Source organism: Emys orbicularis, chromosome 4, assembly GCF_028017835.1.
Source record: "Emys orbicularis isolate rEmyOrb1 chromosome 4, rEmyOrb1.hap1, whole genome shotgun sequence".
Lineage (NCBI taxonomy): Eukaryota > Metazoa > Chordata > Testudines > Emydidae > Emys > Emys orbicularis.
In genome coordinates this window covers 128,384,813-128,408,566 of record NC_088686.1, presented here as the reverse complement: position 1 = coordinate 128,408,566, position 23,754 = coordinate 128,384,813, and the positions used below count along the sequence as shown (strand labels likewise).

General features: G+C 46.8%; 1 protein-coding gene across 4 annotated transcripts in view; it reads left to right on the top strand.

Annotated features, from left to right (window-relative positions):
- Positions 1-23,754, top strand: part of KDM5B (lysine demethylase 5B) — a 188,952-nt gene that overhangs the window by 14,064 nt on the left and 151,134 nt on the right. For all 4 annotated transcript variants that reach the window (XM_065403804.1, XM_065403805.1, XM_065403803.1 and 1 more), the window contains exon 2: positions 15,746-15,823. In XM_065403804.1, coding sequence (XP_065259876.1) covers positions 15,746-15,823 — 78 coding nt within the window. The remainder of the gene's footprint in view (positions 1-15,745; positions 15,824-23,754) is intronic.

Sequence of the window (23,754 nt, the reverse complement as noted above, 5' to 3'; positions counted from 1 at the left end):
TACTCACACACGTATGTCCAGACTGGCCACGTCTGTGTATAACGTTGAGAGAAGGTGCTGTGCAATCTCCAACTTGCTTCCTCTCTTGGGAGGGCAGTTCTTTTACACCCTGAGGTCTCCTGGGGCGTCTTTTCAGTGATTCCAGTCCAGGCCGGCTGCCTGTGGCTTCTTCAGCGTCCCCAAACCACGCCGGCTCCAGGGTCGCAAAGGCAGACTGTTGGATCTCACTGAACAGTTAAGCTTCGCAAATATAATCTCAGCACTGTAACTTGTATTGCCTTTGGTTTGACTATGTCTATATTTTTTCACAGCCAGCCGGGGCCGAAAGCAGTTTTTCTTTGTACTTAGCCTGGTCTGCATTGATTCTTGACCTTGAACGCAGATTAACTTTCTCTTTATCTCTGGACCAAGCTGAATTTCAAATTAACCCGTTCCTTTCCTCAATAGACAAATTGCTCCCATTGTGTGTCAGAGGCTTTCTTTTGGTGATTAAAAGCTCCTCTGAGATGTATGATCTTATCCAGATTGAAGGTACCTTCTAGTGGGCATTGTTTAGATGAATTTTCACGCGTGTAATGATTCCAATTCTCTAAATACCTGCAGGTTTTAGGACCATAATGTACGTACATAAAATAAGCTGGGGTACCCTTAGGGGGTGAGAGGGAATCCTTAGACTGTCCCCCACCCATTTTCCAATCACACACACAGGGAGGAGGATGCCCTGTCCGCGCTAGCGGCATATAAACTAAGGATCTCTCCCTACAGGGTATTCACACAGGAAAGACTAACGAGGATAGCCATGACCTCCTACACCTCCCTTCAGCAAAGAGCGTCGGCTAATCTCAGAGAGACGGCGCCGCATACTCTGTTGCATCCAGTGAGATGGTCAGACTGTCAGTGGCTCACACGGAGTGGAAAAGGGGAGGGAAGATGGGTTCACACACTCCTAGACCCAGGTAGCCTCCTCGCCGGACGATGCCAGGCCGAGTTAGCGTACCGTGAGTCGGATCTCCTAAAAGATCCTCTAGTTACCGGGCTTGCGTTAGAGTAGTTCTGGTCACGAGCCAAAAGACTTCGCAGAGTACTCTGGGCGTCTTCCGGTAACACTCAATTCACACTGGTGTACACACACACACACACACACACACACACCAAGGCCTTACTCCAGGTACTATTCCCAAGTACCTCAGGTACTATTCCCAAGTACCTCGATGCATCACTCGAGGCGGTAAAAACCCCTCTTGAGGCGGTAAACAACCCCTCTGTCCGGACTATGAGGCGGTAAAAACCCCTCCTGCTGAGGCAGTAACAACCCCTCAACACAGGTGCAATCCTATGCACCTCGCATATGCATACAGGGGGCGGCAAACAATTCCCCTACGCCGCTCAGCATCTGACCTTGCTGCACAGTCAATAAGTTCGGATGGCGTGAGCCCAACAGGGACAGACGGCCCCACGGACAGTCCTCCTCCGACACCCCAATAGAGATTTCAAAAGGTCTCCTACCTCTATTGTGGCGCCATGGGGTTCGAAGGGGAACGATCCGTAGCAACTGCCGGTGCCTCTGCGGGCGTTGCCATCCCGGACGAGCCCCCAAATTGTCGGAGAAAAACTGAGTTCTCACTCTTTTGTTTGGGTACAGCAAGTCAGAAGCTTTATTAACTCTCACAATTGTGCAGAGGGAGAGAGCTAAGCAGGTCTCTCTCTCTGATACCTAATTACAACAAGCATTTATACCTTTCATTACAGAAATAATGAGGGACAGCTGCATTTTGTTTATACATAAGCCATCTTGATATCTTATTTCTTAATTGTTTTGACTCTTGCCAACATACAATATTTCCTATACCTTATCTACACAAGGTCTTCTACACCTTATCTATACAAGGTCACAATAACTTCTCACACAGTACTTTCTCACCCGCCTCACACAATCCTCGCTTCTACAAATCTCGCGTTATCAGGGCTACAGTTAGCCTGACTCTTGCTAACAAACTGTCATGCATTGCAGTTCTTTTCTGACAGTTCTTTTTCTGCTTCCACAATTCTTAATGGAAATTATTGGGTCTGAGCAGTTATATAGAACTGCTGTTTTCAACAGCAGGGTTTAATCCACATGAGTACCTGTGCTGGAGAGTGTCTCCCTCTTGTGGTTCTGCTTCACAGGAGCATAAGATTTTGGTATCAAAATAAATAACCTTTAATTCTACTTTCAATAAAGATTTTTGTACTTTAATTTTCAGTAAATTCTGTTTCAGGTCATACAACTTGTGTGTCAGGACAAATAGTAAATTTAAATTGGATTAAAAAAGTACACAAAATAATTAGAATTGTTTCAACAGCTGTAGCAATTCACTTCATTTTCACAACACCCTTGAAAATGGATACATATGTACTATTATCCCCATTTCACAAATTGGGGAAACTGAAACCAAAAGACAAAGTGATTTTGCTGAAGGCTATATAATGAATCTGTGATAGGATTAGGCTTCTATTCCTCGCTCCTAATCCTGTACTCATTTCTCCAGACTTGCTAAGCATCCAGATTCCTTTGACTTCAGTTCTGTCTGAATATTTCTGGAAATCAGGCCTCAGGTGTGTCAAATTGGATACCCAAAAAGGAGGAATGCCCATTTAGTGGCCACCTATAGAAAATTGTGGGTCAGGGGATTTGTCCAGCTTCATGTTTGAAGAACCAGATATAGAACTGAACTTCTATTGGGCGTAGGGGCATTCAGAGCCTTGTTTCTAGCCTTCTGTCTCCACCTGTATCCCCATCCACCCCATATACCCCCACGCCCCCTCCTCTCTCTTTCACTGCCCCCTCTTACTCCCCCACCCTGCTCTCATCCTTGGCCTCTTTCCCTCCCCCATCCTCTCTCCTCCTCCCTTCCCACCCCCAAATCTTTTCCCCTCCCCCCTTCCCAGCTGGGTGATTTAGGCAGCCCCTGGAAAAGTGTATGGAAAAAGTGTCTGAGTAGTCAAGTGTGCATGCATGCATTCTGTGTAAGAGACTGTGTGCTTTTATGTAGGGAGGTGCTTGTATTTGCATGTGTGTATACCTGTGTGAATAAAATTTGCAGCCTACTTTGACTTTTATTCCTTTTGCTGGCTTGTGCACAAAAAAATGATGACCTAAAATGTGTGTATTCATTTCATAACAAGTTTTTAAAAGAGAAGGGAACGCTTAAAAAAAAGTATTATTTCTTAAAAAGTTAATGTTGTTGATCAGTAATTGCAGAAGAGCTAATGTATCATACATTTCTCCCTACCTTTGTCTAACTACATTATAAACTTTGTTACATAAACTTTTGATGTGTATGTCCAGCACCTACCACCCTGGAGCCCTGATCTTAGTTGAGGTCTCTAGGCACTAAACAACAATTGTAATATAAATAATGTGGAAGTGTATGTGTTAGTGCATGCTAACTGCATGTAGGTGTGGGAGTCAGTTTCTACAGATTTATAAGTAAATCAGTTGTGCATTTCTGTGGTTGTGCTCTATGGATTTGTATTTGGGCTTCAGGAGTTGGCCTTTAATGGACCCATTGCAGCTATGATAATATGTGGTCCTAATTCCACACGTAACTTTAGTGAACAAAACACATGGAGCTGGTTATGAAAAATGGGAAGAGGGGAGGGAAAGAATCATGAAAACCTATGTGAAATTTCATTTTTTAAAAATTACCCTTTTTGACTATTTTGCTGCCAGTCTAGCATCCTGTAACTAATAAAACCTGAACTTAGCATAATATATCTGTCAAAACAATAAATACACCAGTTTGGGCCGTGCAGTGAAAATGAGCATTTGAGAGAGGCTGGGGGAAAGCAAGCGACTGGGGGGGAGGGGGGAGGGTTGGGGGGGGAATGGAGTGATTGGGAGGGGAGGCGCTCAGGGAAGGGGCAGGGCAGTGGGCAGGGTGTTCAGTTTTCTGGAATTAAAAAGTTGGCAACCCCATAATCAAGTCAGCCATTAATCTTCCCTTTGTTAATCTAAACAGATTGAGCTTCTTGAGTCTATCCTTGTAAGGCATGTTTTCTAATCCTTTAGTCTCTGTGAACCCTCTTCATTTTATCAGCATCCTTCTTGCATTATGGACAGCGTATCTTTCTTTAATTCTTGATTAATCGAGTCCCATATCAGCCGCTTCATTATCTTATCTGGGATAGATGTCAGACTGGCAGGCCTATAATTACTCAGGTCATCTCATTTACCCTTTTTATATATTGGCACAACATTAGCTTTCTTCCAGTCTTCTAGAACTTCCCCAGGGTTCTAAGACATATTGAAAATCAGCATTAACGGTCCAGTGGGCTGCTCCTCTTTTGAAACACGTAGATGCAAGTTATCTTGTCTGACTTCAATAGCTGCTTTTTAACATTCTCCCGAAATATTAATGGAATGGAAAGACTGTCATCATCATATGATATGACATTATCTGTTTTTCCCCAAATAAAGAACAGAAATATTTGTTGAATGCTTCTGTGTCTTCTGCATTACTATTGATAATTCTACCATTTCCATTTAGTAGTGGACCAATATCATCGTTAGAATTCTGTTTGTTCCTAATATACTTAAACTCCTCCTTATTGTCCGTAACTGTGCTGGCTATAGATTTCTTGTTTTGTCCCTTTGTTTCCCTTATCAATTTTCTACAATTCCTAGCTTCTGATTTATATTCATCAGTATCAACTTCCCCTTTGTTATATATTATTTTTTAGAGCTGCCTTCATTTCCCCTCTAAACCATGTCAGTTTTTTAACCAGCGTGACCTTCTTCCTTGATTGTGGCTTGAGCAGGGGAATTCAGAGATTGACACAAGAGACCACCACCACAACTATCTAGCCCAGCCCCTGCACACACAGGTCATAGACTTTCTCCCATAAGCTGAATTGAAATATTGTTCTAAAATATATGCTTTCTTGTATTTAAAACTCCAAGCGATGATGAGTCCACCATCTCACATGGTAAGCTGTTCCAATGTTTAATGACCCTTCAGTGCCAGGAAATTGCACCTTATTTCAAGGTTGAATTTGTCTATCTTCAGCTTCCCCTGAATATCAAATATCTTTCTCCATTTGTGTTATGTACCTGTACAAAAGTAATCAAATCTTCTCTCAGCCTTCTCTTTGAAAAGCTGAATAAGTTGAGCTCTTTAAACCTCAAATTGTAAAGCTTGTTGTTTGGCTTCTGGATCATCCTTGTGGACCTCCTTTGACCTCTTTCCAGTATTTCCACATCCTTCTTGAAGCATGGATACAGGAACTGGACTCTATATTCTGGTGGTGGGCTTACCAATGTGGCGTATGGATGCAAGATCACCCCTCTACTTCTACCTGATAGTCCCCTTTTTATAAATCCAAGGATTGCGTTGGCTCATTTTGTCACGCCATTGCACTGTTGTCACGTTGAGGCGATTATCCACAATGACCCTTAAATCCTTCTCTGAATCACTGCTTTCCAAGATAATCTATGATCCTGTAAAGTATGCCTTGTATGCTTAGTTCCCCAAAGTATTACCTTGCTTTTGGCTGTATTAAAATGCATTTTGTTGGATTGTGACCATTTAACCAGGTGAATTCAGATCACTCTGTAGCAGTAACCTGTTCTCATTATTTGCTACCTCACCAATCATTGTCTTATGAAATTTTACAAAGATTTATAGAATCATTTAGATTGGTGATAAAAATATCGAATAGTGTTGGACTAAGAACCGATCCTTGGGAACTCTGCTAAAAATAGCCCTCACTCATTGATGTCTCCCCATTAACAACTACATTCTGAGATCAGTCAATGAGTCAGTTTTTAATCCATATAATTTGTGCCCTATAATTCCATATATTGCAATTTTTAAAATCACGTCATGTGGAACTAGGTCAAATGCCTTTGAGAAATCAAAGTGTACTGTAACAACACAGTTGCCTGTATCAATCAGACCTTTAGTCTTCTCTAAAACAGAAAACACCCAGATTGTTTGACAAAACTGACCTCCCATGAAACCGTGCTGATTGGCATTAATTATATATTTAGCCTCTAATTCTTTGATAATGAATTAACTGTTCCATTATTTTACCCTGGCTACCCCTATAGTTCCCTGGGTCATCCCCTTCACCCTTTTTAAATACTGGAATTATGTTGGCAGTCCTTTAGAATTCCCCCAATTCTTCTTTGAGTGCTTGTTCATGTCGATTCCAAGTAGGTGTGTGCATGCTGTATGAACAGCCGCCGGAAGCTTTTTTCCCCTAGTGGTATCCATCAGGTCAGCTCCAGTGACCCCTGGAGTTGTGCCCAGATGGTGCCATATATAGGACCCTGCTGACTCCCTGCCTCTTCAGTTCCTTCTTACTGCCTGTGTCAGGCAACCAGAACACCTGGTTCTCTCTTGCATCTGCAAGTCCTTCCCTAGTGGACATCTCGTTTCTGCCTGGATATAGATTAGTGTATTGAGTTAGAGTAGTTAGGACCCCACTTTTCGGGGTCATCCCCCCCCGTCCCGCTGGGACCGGTGTATGCCTCGGTCTCCAGGGTTTAAACCATATGGGGCTTGCCAGAAGCCTATGCCCAGGAGCAACCCCCATGCTTCTTGCCTAAAGTGTCTGGTGGAATTCCCACCAAAAGGATCGCTCCAAATTTGTAGGGGATTTCGTTCCAGAACTAAAAAGGAGAGGGATCAGAGACTGAAGTTCCTCCTGATGGAGGCAGCCCTCTGCCCACATTTGGAGCCAAGTTCGGCTCACTGGCACCCAGCACATCTGCCTCAGTGCAGAGCACACCAGCAACAATGAGGGAGACTCCAGCACTGAGAGAAGACTCTGCTGCCAGAGACTCTCAGAACTGACAGGGCTCTCTGGCATCAAGAAGCTCCACTCCTGGGTATGTGTGGCACCGGTGCCTCGCAAGAAGCAAAAGATGACTAACGGGGTGCTCGCCTATGGTAAGGCCAGCAGGGTGTAAGGACTCGAGTGGAGTGTGATCGCGCCGAGCTACTCAAGCTCTGTATTACTCAGAGCGGTATCGTTGACTTAGACCCCATTAAAAGGTCAGTTGTGTCCAGTACCACTGGACTCCCTTCCGAGTGAGAGCCATGGAGAGATACTAGAGCTACCGTCCACACTGGAAATATTTGAGGTGGCTAGGGAGCTGATAGCCCTCATGGCACCATACAGACCATACGGGACCTTCCCTTTTGAGAGCTTGTCCCTTTTCTCCGAGCAGACAGACTCGAGACTCCACAGTCTAAAGGACTTGAGGGCTACTCGAGTCACTTTTGCTCCATACCCTGGCTCCTCAGAGGAGACCCTTAAAACACAACCCTTACCTCACTTCTATTAATCTCAACCTAGGCAAGATTATAGCAGAAAGCGTGGCAGGAATTATAAGATAAGGTGTCCTCCTCCTTCGTCCACCCAAGGACCTGGGCTTGTGAAGCAGCCATCTGGGCTGAAGCAGAACTTTTGAGGGTGCGCCCGAGGGCGGTGTACCAGTTCAGGTACCGGATCCATCACCCCTGTGTTTTTAAGACCGTTTATCCCATTTCTATTGTGCATGGGCTGAGATTACTTCAGACCGCTGGCTGCTACACACAATACGAATGGGATACTCCCTACTGTTCAGTTGTCTCCCTCCTTACTACTTCAGGGATCCTTCTCATGAGCAACTTCTGATCCAATAGCTGTAGACACTCTTAAAAGTGGGAGCAGTAGAGGAGGTCCCTCGAGTGCTATGGGGCAAGGGTTTCTACTCCCTGACCCCGAAAGCCAAGCGGTGTCAGACCCATCATGGACCTGCGAAACCTCAACAGATTCATGAAGAAGCTGAGATTCCACATGGTCTCCTTAGCCTTCATTATCCCCTCCCTGGATCCGGGGGACTGGTATGCCGCCCTCGATTTGAAGGATGTGTATTTTTTCCCAGGACACACAAGATTCCTATGGTTCGTAGTGAACCATATCCACTACCAGTTCACGGTCCTCCCTTTTGGCCTATCAGCAGCCCCTTGAGTGTTCACCAAGTGCATGGCAGTTGTCACTGTATTCCTGAGGAAGTGGAAGGTACAGGTTTACCCGAACCTAGAGGACTGGCTGATCAAGGACCACACCAGGGAGCAGGTGGAGGCAGATGTCGAATGTTGACCATATCAAGCCAACAAGTTAAGCTTGTTGGTAAACCTACAGAAGTTGACTTCTGTCATCCATCCAGAGGATAGAGTTCATAGGGGCAGTACTAGACTTGGGCCAAGCCAGAGCGTTCTTTTTGGAGTCCCAATTCTGGGCTATATGTGCCATCATAAAAGGGCTCAGAAGCTACCTCATCACCAAGGCACAGAACTGCCTGAAGCTCGTGGGTCACATGGCTGCCTGCACGTATTTCATATATCATGCAAGACTGTGATTCAGACCTCTTCAAACCTGGCTGGCTTCAGTATATCCAAACTGAAACCACTTAGACATAGTGGTCTCACTGGGTAATTGAGTTCCTTCTTTGGTGGCTGAATACGCAGGCTGTCTGCGGAGGAGTGCCCTTTTTCAGACCTTAACCCTCGCTGTCCGTAGTTATGGAGCTCATCTGGGGAGACTCTGGACCGAAGGCCTCTGGTCCCAGGTGGAGCTTTCACTAGATATCCCTGTCAGAGAGCTGAGAGTGGGGTGCCTAGCCTGCCAGACCTTCCGAGTCCACCTGGAGGGCAGATGTGTATTGGTCACAACGGACAATACAACAGTAATGTTCTATATAAACAGACAGGGTGGAGCATGCTCCTATCTCCTATGTCAGGAATCCCTCAAACTGTGTGAGTTCTGCATAGCCCACTCAATACATCTCGTGGCTTCTTACCTTCCTAGGTCCCAGAATGACTTGGCGGACCACCTCAGAAAGTCCTTCTCCAACCATGAGTGGTCCATTCGCCCAAAACATTGTGAACAGCATCTTCCAATGGTGGGGAGTTCACCATGTAGACTTGTTCACAACAAGACACAACAGGAAGTGCCTGCAATTTTGCTCCTTCCTGAATCACTGCCCGGGCTCAGTTGCAGACACATTCCTCCTCCCATTGAGGGGCCAGCTTTTCTATGCATTCCCGACAATTCCACTCCTACAGAAGGTGTTGCTGAAGGTCAGGAAGAAGAGAAGTTCTGACCTAGCCGTGTCAGTACTGGTACACCACACTCCTACACCTGTCAGTGGAGGCTCCAAACGGTCTGCCCCTTGGCTCAGATCTCATCACCCAGGACCATGTCTGCCTTCAGCATTCGAAGCTCTAGTTTCTCCATCTCATGGTATGGAATCTCTATGACTAAACCTCTGGGAGTTGACATGATAATGACCCGTCAGAGAGGTCCTCCTAGGCAGCAGAAAACCATCCATGAGGGCCACGTACCTGATTAAGTGGAAAAGATTCTCTATCTTCGCCAGTCCAGTCATCAGCCGCTTTCTCAAGGGACTGGTCAGGCTGTACCCTCGCATGTGACAACCAGTCCCTCCCTGGGACTTCAATCTAGTACTATGGAGACTCATGTGGCCCCTATTTGAACCCCTAGCAACATGTTTGCTGCTCTGTCCTGGAAAGTAGCATTCCTGGTAGCCATAACATCGGCCAGGAGGGTTTCTGAGATTAAGCCCTTCACATCCGAGCCTCCGTAACCGGGTCTTCTACAAGGACAAGGTCCAGCTCTGTCCTCACCCAACCTTCCTTCTGAAGGTAGTCTTGCTATTTCACACGAACCAGGACATATCCCTCCCTGTCTTTTACCCAAGATTGCATGCCAGTAACCAAGAGCAGAGACTTCATTCCATGGATGTAAGGTGAGCATTGGCCTTTTACATTGAGAGGACAAAACCATTTTGCAGGTCAACTCAGCTCTTAGTGGCCATAGCAGACAGATTGAAGGGCCTCCCAGTCTCATTCCAAAGAATCTCATCATGGATTACGTCTTGTATCTGCGCATGCTACGACTTGGCAAAGGTACCTGCTCCAGTGCTTACAGCACATTCCACAAGGCTTAGGCATCCTCTGCGGCATTCCTGGCACAGGTTTCGATCCAGGACATCTGTAGGATAGCAATGTGGTCATCTGGCCACACCTTCACTTTGCATTACACCATTACACAGCAAGCTAGAGAAGATGCCGCGTTTGGCAGAGTGGTGCCGCAATCCGCGAGTCAGTGATCTCCAACCTCTCCTGTTCAACTGCTTGGGAGTCACCTAGTTGGAATCAACCTGAGCAAGCACTTGAAGAAGAAAAAACAGTTATCTACCTTCTGTAACTGTTGTTCTTCGAGATGTGTTGCTCATGTCTATTCCAAGACCCACCCGCCTACCCCTCTGTTGGAGCCAGCTGGCAAGGTGGGGGGTTGGCAGGGGCCGTCAGAGCTGACCCAATGTATACCACTAGGAGAAAAACCTTCGGCGGCTGTGCATACGGTGCGCCCACACCTACTTGGAATGGACACGAGCAACACATCTTGGAGAACAGTAGTTATGGAAGGTAGGTAACTTCCTCCCCCCCCCAACAAGATTTCACTTGATTTCAAGTGATGGAGAATCCATCACATCCCTAGGTAAATTGTTCCAGTGATTGATTACCCTCACTGTTAAAAATCTATGCCTTATTTGTAGACTGAACTTTTGGTAGCTTCAGCTCTAGCCGTTGGATACTGGATAGCCATTATACTATTGTTTGCTAGACTAAAAAGCGTTCTATCATCATAAATATTCTCCTCATTGAGGTATTTGTAGACTGTGATCAAGCTACCACCTCTTATCTTTCTCTTGGATGAGCTAAATAGATAGTTTCTAAAGGCAGGTTTTACAGACCTCATATCATTGTAGATCTTTTCTGAAAACAGTGTTTTATAGGAAAAACACAGTTTCTGTCCAAAATTTTCAGTATATAATCTGAGTAAATTTAGAATTTTCAGAAAAGTTTAAACAAACTTCGTTAAATGGTTTGAGTTCTAATGAGTTAAAAATTGCCCCCAAAAGATTTCACTGTCAAAGTCTCATGATTTTTCAGGCCCCTCTAGTTTAAAAACTACGAACTGTAAAAAGTCAGTCATAGTGAGAGTTTGGGCTCTCTGGTGTTATGTAATTTTATTAACTAACAGAAGTTTTCATCATAACCGACTGTATGATTAGCCAAGGGAGAGAAGTTTTACAGTGACTAGGTGAGTTGTACAGGAACTATTTAAGTATTGGCTGGTTAAAAGCAGGAGCTCCCTGAAACCAATCAACTGGCTCAGGACTATTATAGGTATTGTGAAATGTGTATAGTAGTCTAGGATTTACACATGCAACTTGTCAATATGCTATTCCGATGAGATGATGCACAGCTTTGCTTGCATCCTAGAAGAAGTGCTGCTTTTGGCGTATGTATAGGTCAGGGGTAGGCAACCTTTCAGAAGTGGTGTGCCGAGTCTTCATTTATTCACTTTAATTTAAGGTTTCGCGTGCCGGTAATGCCTTTTAACGTTTTTAGAAGGTCTCTCTCTATAAGTCTATATTATATAACTAAAGTATTGTTGTATGTAAAGTAAACAAGGTTTTCAAAATGTTTAAGAAGCTTCATTTAAAATTAAATTTAAAATGCTGATCTTACGCCGCCAGCCTGCTCAGCCCGAGTCCAGCCTGGGGTTCTGTTCACCTAGGCTGGCAGCAGGCTGAGCGGGCCTGTGGCCGGGACGCTGGCTGGCAAGGGGCCGGCAGCCAGGACCCCAGACCTGGTGGGGGGTTCAGGGGTCAGGGCAGAGGGCTGGGGGTGTGTGGGAGGTGCAGGGCAGAAGGCTGGGTGTGTGTGGGGGGTCGGGTCAGGGCAGAGGGCTGGGGTGTGTGTGGAGGTGCAGGGCAGAGGGCTGGGGTGTGTGGGGGTTCAGGACAGAAGGCTGGCGTGCTCGGCTCGTGGGGGTGCTCCCAGCCCCCTGCCCTGAGCGGCTCATGGCAGGGGGCTGGAAGGGATATGCCCCGTCCCATCCCTGTCCCCAAGGCCCCGTCCCTACCTCTTCTCTGCCTCCTCTACGGAGCAGGAAGCACGCTGCCACTCCTCCCCCTCCCCCTCACAAGGGCCATCAGCTGATCGGCGCAGGGAAGGAGAGGAGGAGGGGCAGGAAAGCACCACGCTGGGGGAAGAAGCGGGGGAGGGGGGAAGCTTGGCTGCCGCAGGACCAAGCTTCTGTCTCCTGCCCCCGTAGGGGAGAGCGGTGGGTGGGGGGGCTGAGTGGGGCTGGGGGCAGGGACCCCCCCCCCCCGCTCTGGAGGCAGAAGCTTGGTCCTGCGGCAGCCAAGCTTCCCCCCTCCCCCGCTTCTTCCCCCAGCGTGGTGCTTTCCTGCTCCTCCTCCTCCTCCTCCTCCTCTCACCGGGCAGGCAGCAGCGTGCCACTCAAAATCGGCTTGCGTGCCATGTTTGGCACGCGTGCCGTAGGTTGCCGACACCTGGTATAGGTTATTAGTCACTCAAATGATACAAATTCCCTTTATTTAATCTTAGAGTAAAAGGTTCCCTTTCATATATTTTAAGGCTAGAAGGGTCCATTATGATTATCTAGTCTGACCTCCTGCATAACAGAGGCACTAGAATTTAGCTAAGTGATCTAGTTCAAAGATTTCTGGAATGAAACTAGATCATATCTTTTAGAAAGATTTCAAATCTTGCCATCCCTTGGGAATTTGTTCAATGGTAAATTACCCATTTATATCTTAGGTTATGTCTACACGTGCAGAGGTTTTGCGCTGTAAGTTTCACTGGTGATAGGGAACCGGGAAAAGAAAAGCGCTGGTTTGTGTATTCACTTAAGTCCTTAGGTGTCAGAGAGTATTTACACTAGCAGCACTTCCATCCCTGATGAGAGGAGCGCTGTAGGGCAGCTCTCCCACAGTGCAGCTCTCTTGATAGGTCTGGGGAGGGGCTGAGCGGAAGACATTCTGGGTCCCTGCTCAGTGCCCCGTGATGCACTGCTTCATGTCCCAGCAGCCTCATTACTTCCTTGTTTCTTTTGCTGCATTTTTAAAAAACCCCTGCTGTCTGGCTGCTTTCTCCGCCTCATCTACAAGCAGGAATGGATCCTGCACTGCTGTCCACTACTCTGATAGCTGTCACTTGCACATCGCGCTTAGCAGTGCAGCTGTTCTTAAACTTGCAAAGAGAGCTGCAGTCAGAGATGCCTGATGAGCTGCCTGAAATGGAAATAAGTAACATTTGATTGTTTTTGGCATTAACTGAGGAGCTGTGCAGTGTGGAATGGCGTTTTTGGGCTAGGGAAACTAGCTCAGAGTGGTGGGATCATATTGTTATACATGTCTGGGATGACAACCAGTGGCTTCAAAACTTTCGTATGCGGAGGGCCATCCTCATGGAACTGTGTGCTGAACTTTCCCCGGATATCCTCCGGAGGCCAAAAGGTGTTTACACAGGTAGAACGTGTCGTTCACTTTCACAACAGTGTAAAAAGAACAGCAGAAAGAGCTGTATGCCTCTCGTGAAAGTGGTTTTTCTTTTTGCGGTGAAACTTCTGAGTTTCACTACAAAAAGTTATTAAGTGTAGACGGTCCCGGGGTTTTAGTGCAAAAAAGGGACTTCTTGCACTTTAAATGGCAAGTGTAGACCTAGCCTTAGTTCTACTTTGGACTTCGGTGATTTCAGCTTCCAGTCCATTGGATCTTTGTCTTTATCTGCTAACAAAGTAATAGTAGAAATCTGCTCCCTGGCAAGTTACCTCATTGTAAGTGTGTTTTCCTCATTATGAATCTTTCTTGTGGCTCTTCCTGAACTATCTCCAATTTTTCAGCATTCTGGCTCTGCCACAGACTTGATGTGATGTTGGACATGATCTTCTCATACTGCACAATTATGCCAAATTAAGGGTATAAATCAAAAGTAATAATAGTAAAGAAACCCTAATGCATGTGACATCACTATAATAGTGAAAAAGTCTTGAAAATCGATGGAGATTTGGTTTGAGACTATAACAGTTTTCATGTTAAATGTTCCTGCTAAAATAACAAACATACTGCCCATGATACTGATTTTGAATTTGCCTAATCCACAGGGAGTCATTGAGAAAAGGCAAATATGATCTTCCCTGGTAAATGATACTGTCGCTTCAATATCAGAAGTTCTATTACCATTATTATCCTTCTATAATTACAAAGGAAAAAAAAAGATACTTTGATATGTAAGAAATTGGTATCAGATTTAAACTAAGCTTAATTTGGTTCTACTAAATAAACTTTATACTGCCACACCAACTGGCTGTGATATATGTGAGACGAGGTGGGTGAGGTAATATCTTTATTGGTCCAATAAGAGATATTACTTCACCCACCTTGTCAGTCCCAGAATATTAGAGACACATGGCTATAACTACACTTCATGTGACAAATGTCAGCGGTCTGAGAGATATTGCTTTATCTTATGTAAATGCTACCCACCAACTTTAGATGATCTCTGTCGAAGTAAGAGTGGTGGTGTGCGTGTGTTTTCTTGTTAGATATATTTCAGCTGTTTCTGAATATTTTTAAACAAGGTACTCCTGAAGTAGTTATTTTTGGTTGACCACATAGCTGCTGTTGCTAGGAGATCAGGCAGAGACCCTGTTTTAAAACAAACAAACAAACAAAAAAAACCCTTCCTCTGAAGCATGGGGTCTGGGGCACTTGCAGGTTTAAACTGGTGTAAATGTAAACAGGGTTCTCTGTAACTTGAAGTCTTTTTAAACCATTATTTGAGGACTTCAGTAACTCAATCTGAGGTGAGGGGTCTATTACAGGAGTGGGTGGGTAAGGTTCTGTGGCCTTGCAATGTACAGGAGCTCAGGCTAGATGATCATGCTGGTCCCTTCTGATCTTAGTCTATGAGGTATGAGAAGCAAAGAAACTATTTACCTGATGTGCTTATGTGTCTCCTGAGCATTTTAAGTCTCTGATTCCAGCTAATTGCCTTTTCAGGAATACTGTACACTCAATACTGTGCATTGCAGTTGGTTTTGTGGCCAACGAACCTGTTTAATTTATATGTTGAGAGCAAAAATTCCTAACAGGAAAAAACAAATAAGTAGCATATGTAACATTTGAACAGATTGTGTCTGGAGGTTGTAACTATGTTCTCGCCACCACGAGGGCCTTTTCCTGTATGAAGGAAATGGCACAGTAGGCTCTGCCAAAGACACCTACTATCTCTGCTTGACAGACAAGATCTCTAGCTGATGCATGATTCCCATTTTGGAATGTGACCTTACAGTTACAGTGGGCATCCTAACTCTGGGACATGTATTACCCTTCTCGCCTTCTGCTACCAAACAGAGACATAGTAGGAAGATGGACTGATTTGTGTATGTCTCTATCTGTCTCTGAGATTAAAGGCTAATCTTTGTGAGTTACATCTTTAGTTTGAGTATCAATGGAAGACCTATTTCATTACATGTCAAAACAATCTATTTAAAGACACAATGAACATAATTTCTTAATGAAAGCAAAAAGAATCAAACCTGAATAAAAAACTTCAAATTTTTAGAAGACAGCATTGTAAAGTGCTGTGCTTTTTCTTACTTTTAGTGAGTGAATGTGTGTGTTGAGGTGTTTGAGTATTGTGAGATCATTTGGGGAAAATATTAGATTTCTTCACATTTGAAAATGGAGGAGAAGTGAGGCTGTCTTTAGGTTTGGCTTTGTTTTAACTTTAGGTGTATCTAGCTTGTAAACACAAAGAATGTATTGAATTTTCCTATTCTGTTTACTGAAACTTTTCTCTTTCCCCAGGATTGGCAGCCACCATTTGCATGTGATGTCGATAAACTTCATTTTACTCCACGGATCCAGAGGCTGAATGAATTGGAGGTAGTGTCAGAAACTGATGCCATTAACATTAGTCCTCTTGAAGGAGTAAATATGTTCAAAGTAGTTCATTCTTTAGCATGTGCAATGAAGCAAAAGGTCGCCTTTGCTCCAAACTGCATTTAATAAAACAATAAATATTTTTAAAAATAACACTGGGATGGATACTCCGTGGTGTTGACGCACTGTGGCTCCCACTGATGTCAGTTGACACTTTAGGTCATAGTATCAGGGGGTAGCCATGTTAGTCTGTATCCACAGAAACAACAAGAACTCCGGTGGCACCGTAAAGACTTAACAGATTTATTTGGGCATAAGCTTTTGTGGGTAAAAAACCCACTTCTTCAGATGCATGGAGTGAGAATTACAGATGCAAGCGTTATTATACTGACACATGAAGAGAAGGGAGTTACCTCACAAATGGAGAAACAGTGTTGACAGGGCCAATACAATCAGGGTGGATGTAGTTCGCTCCCAACAATTGATGAGGAGGTGTCAACTCCAGGAGAGGAAAAACTGCTTCTGTAGTGAGCCAGCCACTCCCAGTCCCTATTCAGGCCCAAATTAATGGTATTAAATTTGCAAATGAATTTTGGTTCTACAGTTTCGCTTTGAAATCTGTTTCTGAAGTTTTTTTGTTCAGCTATGGCTACTTTTAAATCTGTAATAGAATGTCCAGGAAGATTGAAGTGTTCTCCTACTGGCTTTTGTATGTTACCATTACGGATGTCCGATTTATGTACATTTATTCTTTTACATATTCTCTACGTATTCTTTTTTGAGTTAACTGCGATTAATCAACAGCCCTAGTTTAACATTTGTATTGCAGAAGTGCCTAGAAACCTCAACCAGGTCAGACTCCCATTGTGCCTGACAAACATATAGTAAATGACAGTCCCTGCCCTGAAGGTCTTAACCAGAAACCTCAACCAGGTCAGGCTCCCATTGTGCACTGTACAAACATATAGTAAATGACAGTCCCTGCCCTGAAGGTCTTACATTCATAAAAATGAGACAAGTGGTTAGGGGTGAGGAAAGACGTTGATAACAAAAGTAATACAATTTAGCATGGATTAGTTCTGTGGGCAACTTTTAGCTGGTCAGTAGCAGTAATAACTCATCACCTGCCTTGCTGTTTTGAGATGGTAGTATTCTTTATGCATTATGGTGTGTGAGCTTTGAGGAGGGACGTGAGGGAGGGTAAGCTGGTGGCTTTAGAATTTTCCACTGGGAGTAAGGGACTTTAGGGGAGACAGTGCAGAGGTGCTTGTGGGAGAAGTGGACGAGCAGGTGGACGAGGCTGGCATAGATGGCAGAGGGAAGGTGGCAGGACTCAGCCTCTTGGAAAGATAATAGTTCAGAAAAGGGAAGGCTTATATGAAGAGCTTTGAAGGTCAGCACAATAAATTTGTGGTGGAGAAAGGGAGCAGTGAAGGGATTAGATGCAGGGAATAGACAGCTAGTGATGAACTTAATTCCCTCTAAGCTGTGCAGCAGCCTATTAAGCACCACATAGGCGTTCAGGGCTGTGGCAGGGAGAGATGCCCCTCCCCCAGACCTGCTGCAGCCAGGAGAGAGGCGCCCCCCGTGCTGCCGCGCCCCCCCCCCCCCCCCCCCAGCCCCAGACCTGCTGTGGCCGGGGGAAAGGCATCCCTCCCCGGCCTCAACCCAGCCCCGGCCTGGACCTGCTGCGGCTGGGGGAGAGGTGCCTCTCTCTCTCCTCCCCCCCCCCCCCCTCCGCCCAGGTGCTGCTGTGGGGGGAGAGAGCAGGGGGGAGTCCTCTCTCCCCACCATAGCCCTGGGGTAGCCTGCACCCCAAACTCCTCATCCCCAGCCCCACCCCAGAGCCCACACCCCCAGCCGGAACCCTCACTCTCCCCTCACCCCAACCCTCTGCCCAGCCCTGAGCCCCCTCCCACACTCCGAACCCCTTGGCCCCACTCTCGCCACATGAATTTTGTTATGTTTGCCAATATGGAGGTGATGTGTAACACATCACCTCCATATTGGTGCACATAACAAAATTCATTCTGCACATGCTTGGGAAAAATTTGAGTGAAAACCGGTGATGAGCCAGGAAGATGTTCTTAAACTTAAGTGTAGACATAGCCTATGTTGGCATAACATATATGTCGCTCAGGGGTGTGAATAGATGACCCCACCCCAAGCGACGTAATTACAGGTGTGGATAGCGCTATGTCGGCGGGAAACTCTCTAGTGTAGCCGTGCCCTTAATCATTTTCTGTCACTTTGTCTCCAAGAATTGTATGTAATAACCTGTCATTAAGTATGACAAACTTGTTGGCCAAACAGCAAAATCCTACATTATGTCACTGGATTCACCACTTTGAAGCCAGTTGCTTAGTCTGAATGTTTGAAAGCTTCTTTTAAATTTAAAAATTTTTATTTTTGCATTGATTGTGCCTATTCCCTGTGCCGAAAGGCATTTTAAAACTGACATGAATTTTAAATCTTTAAAAGCTGCCTTGGAAAGTTGATTCTCAGCAGGCATAGTCAACAAGAGGGCAATTTCATATATGGGGTTCTGTGGGATTCATAAATTCATTGCAACTTTAAAGTAGCATTACCAGTTTTCAGAAAAGCCCAGAGTAGAAGATCTATTTCATACTATGCTGCTGAACTAACAGAAGGAATGTTAACTTAGGCTTGGTCTACACTAACCCCCCAAATCGAACTAAGGTATGCAACTTCAGCTACGTGAATAACGTAGCTGAAGTTCGAAGTACCTTAGTTTGATCTTACCTCGGTCCACACGCGGCAGGCAGGCTCCCCCGTCGACTCCGCGGTACTCCTCTCGCCGAGCAGGAGTACCGCAGTCAACGGCGAGCACTTCCGGGTTCGACTTATCGCGTCTTGTCTGGACGCGATAAGTCGAACCCAGAAGTTCGATTGCCAGCCGCCGAACTAGCGGCTGGGTATAGACGTACCCTAAGGGTATGTCTACACTATGAGAGTAGTTCGATTTTACTTAAATCGAATTAGTGGAACCGATATTACAAAGTCGAACGTGTGTATCCACACTACGAACAGTAATTCGACTTTATGAGCCCACACTAACGGGGCAAGCGTCGACATTGGAAGCGGTGCACTGTGGGCAGCTATCCCACAGTTCCCGCAGTCCCCGCTGCCCATTGGAATTCTGGGTCAAGCCCCCAATGCCTGCTGGGGAAAAAAATGTCGAGGGTGGTTTTGGGTAACTGTCGTCGTTCAACCGTCACTCCCGCCCTCCCTCCCTGAAAGCGCCAGCGGGCAATCAGTTCGCGCACTTTTCTGGTGAGTGACAGCGCGGACGCCACAGCACTGCGAGCATGGAGCCCCCCGCTGCGATCATCCCTGCAGTTATGGCCGTTGTCAACACCTCGCACCTTATCATCCACCTTTTTCAGAGGCAGATGCTGAGAAATCGGGCGAGGAGGCTACGGCAGCGCGGTGAGGACATTAAGTCTGAGAGGGGCACAGACCTCTCGCAAAGCACGGGACCCCGCGCCGTGGACATCATGGTGGCAATGGGTCATGTTGATGCTGTGGAACGGCGATTCTGGGCCCGGGAAACAAGCACGGACTGGTGGGACCGCATAGTGCTGCAGGTCTGGGATGAATCACAGTGGCTGCGAAACTTTCGCATGCGTAAGGGAACTTTCCTGGAACTTTGTGAGTTGCTGTCCCCTGCCCTGAAGCGCAAGGACACCCGGATGCGAGCAGCCCTGACTGTCCAGAAGCGAGTGGCGATAGCCCTCTGGAAGCTTGCAACGCCAGACAGCTACCGGTCAGTCGCGAACCACTTTGGCTTGGGCAAATCTACCGTGGGGGTTGCTGTGATGCAGGTAGCCAACGCAGTCGTTGAGCTACTGCTCTCAAAGGTAGTGACCCTGGGAAACATGCAGATCATCATAGATGGCTTCGCCGCGAAGGGATTCCCAAACTGCGGTGGGGCTATAGATGGAACTCGCATCCCTATCCTGGGACCGGACCACCAGGCCAGCCAGTACATTAACGGAAAGGGCTACTTTTCAATGGTGCTGCAAGCACTGGTGGACCATAGGGGACGTTTTACCAACATCAACGTCGGATGGCCGGGCAAGGTTCATGACGCTCGTGTTTTCAGGAACTCTGGTCTGTTTAGACGGCTGCAGGAAGGTATTTACTTCCCGGACCACAAAATAACTGTTGGGGATGTGGAGATGCCTATAGTGATCCTCGGGGACCCAGCCTACCCGCTAATGCCCTGGCTCATGAAGCCCTATACAGGTGCCCTGGACAGTGAAAAAGAACTCTTCAACTACCGGCTGAGCAAGTGCAGAATGGTGGTGGAGTGTGCTTTTGGACGTCTGAAGGGGAGATGGAGAAGCTTACTCAGTCGCTCTGATCTCAGTGAAACCAATATCCCCATTGTTATTGCAGCTTGCTGTGTGCTCCACAATCTCTGTGAGAGCAAGGGGGAGACGTTTATGGCGGGGTGAGAGGTTGAGGCACATCGCCTGGCTGCTGATTACGCCCAGCCAGACAGCCGGGCGATTAGAAGACCCAGCGGGACGCGCTGTGCATCCGGGAGGCTTTGAAAGCTAGGTTCCACAGTGAGCAGGATAACCTGTGACTATTAAGTTTGTTTAAAGAGAAGTTGAACCTGCCCCCGTTTCTTTACCCACTTAATGTTGACTATCCTCTCCAGTTACATACCCTCTTCACCCTGTTGCCCCCCTTCCAACACACCTTTAAAAATTAAATAAATGGAACTTTGTTCATTAACACCGTTTTCTTTATTAAGGGTTTCGTGGTAAAGGGTTGAAACTCGAGGAATGACAGGCTCCTGCTCCTAGAGCGGTCCGCAGTGGTGGACTGGTTGTTTCAACGGAGCCTGCCACCCCTCCTTTTCGGGACTCTTTGTGTGGGGGCTATGTGACTTTGTGGCGGAGGAGGACGGTTACAGATCCCCTGCTGCGTGGCTCTGTCATCCAGGCTAAGGACCGCTGCATAAGATCTGTAACCGCCCTCCCCCACCACAAACTCACATTAGCCCCTCCCCCCCCAGAACATGAAAACCACCTCCCAGACTGACCAGGGTGCCTAGTGACTGCAATGTGTGTGTGACCTGCTCCTGAACCTGCCCCTGTGTCTGTACCCTGGTAAAGGTGACTGTCCTCTCCAATTACCAACCCCCTTTCCCCCCTTCAAACACACTCTCTTCTAAAAGAACATGACGGAAACAGTAATTAACAGAAACGTATTTTTTATTATTAACAACTAGACAGTTAGGGGATGACACTGGGACGGGGGCTTGGGTGAGGTGCTTTTGGAGTGAAGGAAAAGACTTATCAAATCTTTGGGAATGAGAGCCTTCTGTTACTTGAGCAGTCTGCAGGGGTGGAGTGACTGTTTTCACGGTCCCTGGCGCCCCTCCTTCTTGGGACTTTGGGTGAGGGGGGGATGGGACTTTGTGGCGGGGGAGGGCGGTTAGAGAGAGACTGCAGCGGGGCTCTGTCCTCCTGCCTCTGGTCCTGCAGAACATCTACAAGGTGCCAGAGCGTGTCCGTTTGCTCCCTCATTAGTCCAAGCAGCGTTTGAGTCGCCTGCTGGTCTTCCTGCCGCCACCTGTCCTCCCGTTCGCTGTGTGATCGCTGGTATTGCGACATGTTCTCCCTCCACTGGGTCTGCTGTGCCGCCTCGGCTCGGGAGCAGCCCATAAGTTCTGAGAACATCTCGTCCTTCTCTTTCGTCGCCTGATCTGCGCCAGCCTCTCGGAGGGGGATGCCGGGGTAGCTCGGGAGACACTTGCAGCTGTGGGATGGGAAAAAGGGAGTGAATTCCTCACAAAGATACATTTTTATGAACAATGAACCTAGTTCTCTGTGAACAAGACCATGCACAGCACCTATCACATGCGCACTCAGGACAAGGTCGAATTTTCGGCCTTCCCATTCAGTGCCTGGGGTCTTGGAGTACAGATCACACAAGCGGGGCAGGACAGCGGAATTCGGGTAGCAGGCGGACATGGTAAGCCGTAGACTTTTGGCTGCTGAAAGCTTAATTTATAGCAGTGCCCTCCTTTCACGTTCAAAGCTATGCCTCTAGTGTTGGCCAGTTCCTGCTGCAGGGAATCCGGCCAGCATGAACTCTGCCCCTGTCCCACCCCGCTCGCGGCCGTCCCCGGGAAAGATCCCTGTATGCTGCCCCTGTCCCGCCTCCACCGCGTGGCTGTAAACGGCCGGTTACAGTTATGTAAAGGAACAGGCAATCAGTCCTAATACTAACATTCCCCTAATTTAAAGCAGGTCACCATGAGCGATATCACTCTGATGAGGATTTCGGACACAGAGAAAGACCGCGTGCTGTGTGAATGCCAGCAAAAACCAGGTCCGTATGCTGCCATGCTGTGCGAGGCACTGATCCCGGAGTACTTGCTGCTAGCCTGGCACGGAAAAGTTTCCTACCATGGAGGACGCAATAAGGCCGCTCTCCCCAGGAACCTGATGCAAAGGCTTTCAAATTACCTCCAGGAGAGCTTCATGGAGATGTCCCAGGAGGATTTCTGCTCTATCCCCGGACATTTTGAGATACTTTTGCAGTAGTTGCACTGGCAAGGACTAAAAAGTTAAGCGCCTAGGGCAAAGTAATCATGAAATACCCATTGTTAATATTCCATTCCTGTTCTGTTCAAAATAAATGTTTACATGTTTAAAACACTTACCGACTGATCCTTCCCCTGATTCAGGGTCACGGTTAACGCCTTGGGAGGGTTGGTAGGGGATCTCCGTGAGGGTGATGAAGAGATCCTGGCTGTCGGGGAAATCAGCGTTGTAAGTGCTGTCGACTGCCTCGTCCTCCTCATCTCCTTCCTCATCTTCCCCGTCCGCGAACATCTCCGAGGAAGCGGCCGTCGACAATATCCCATTGTCGGAGTCCACGGTCAGTGGTGGGGTAGTGGTGGCGGCCGCACCTAGAATGGAATGCAGTGCCTCGTAGAAACGGCATGTGTGGGGCTGGGATCCGGAGTGTCCGTTTGCCGCTTTGGTCTTCTGGTAGCCTTGTCTCAGGTCCTTGATTTTCACGCGGCACTGCGTTGCATCCCGGCTGTATCCCCTCTCCGTCATGGCTTTGGAGATCTTCTCGTAGATCTTTGCGTTCCGTCTTTTCGAGCGCAGCTCCGAAAGCACGGACTCATCGCCCCACACAGCGATCAGATCCAAGACTTCCCGATCAGTCCATGCTGGGGCCCTCTTTCTATTCTGCGATTGCATGGTCACCTCTGCTGGAGAGCTCTGCATCGTTGCCAGTGCTACTGAGCTCGCCATGATGTCCAAACAGGAAATGAGATTCAAACTGGCCAGACAGGAAAAGGAATTCAAATTTTCCCGGGGCATTTCCTGTGTGGCTGGTCAGAACATCCAAGCTCGGACTGCTGTCCAGAGCGTCAACAGAGTGGTGCACTGTGGGATAGCTCCCGGAGCTATTAGCATCGAATTCCAGCCACACCTACCCTAATTCGACATGGCTATGTCGAATTTAGCGCTACTCCCCTCATCGGGGAGGAGTACAGAAATCGATTTAAAGAGATCACTATGTCGAAATAAATAGCTTCGTTGTGTGGATGGGTGCAGGGTTAATTCGATTTAACGCTGCTAAATTCGACATAACCTCCTAGTGTAGACCAGGCCTAACTCTGTACCAGGTCTCGTTGATGTTAGTGATGGTGTAGTGTCTAAACACATAAGTCTGCTGAAATGTAATGTTAAAGTTCTCTTTGAGGGTGGAATAATTTTTTATCAAATGGAAGTGGACCAGATTGGTATGGATAACAACTTATTCTAAGTTTCATAGGGTTTAAAATATCAGTAAATGTTTTCTAAGCTCAAAGGTAGAGCTTTGATTCCAGCTAATATAAGATGAATCACAGCTCAGTTCTTGTAGACACTTTG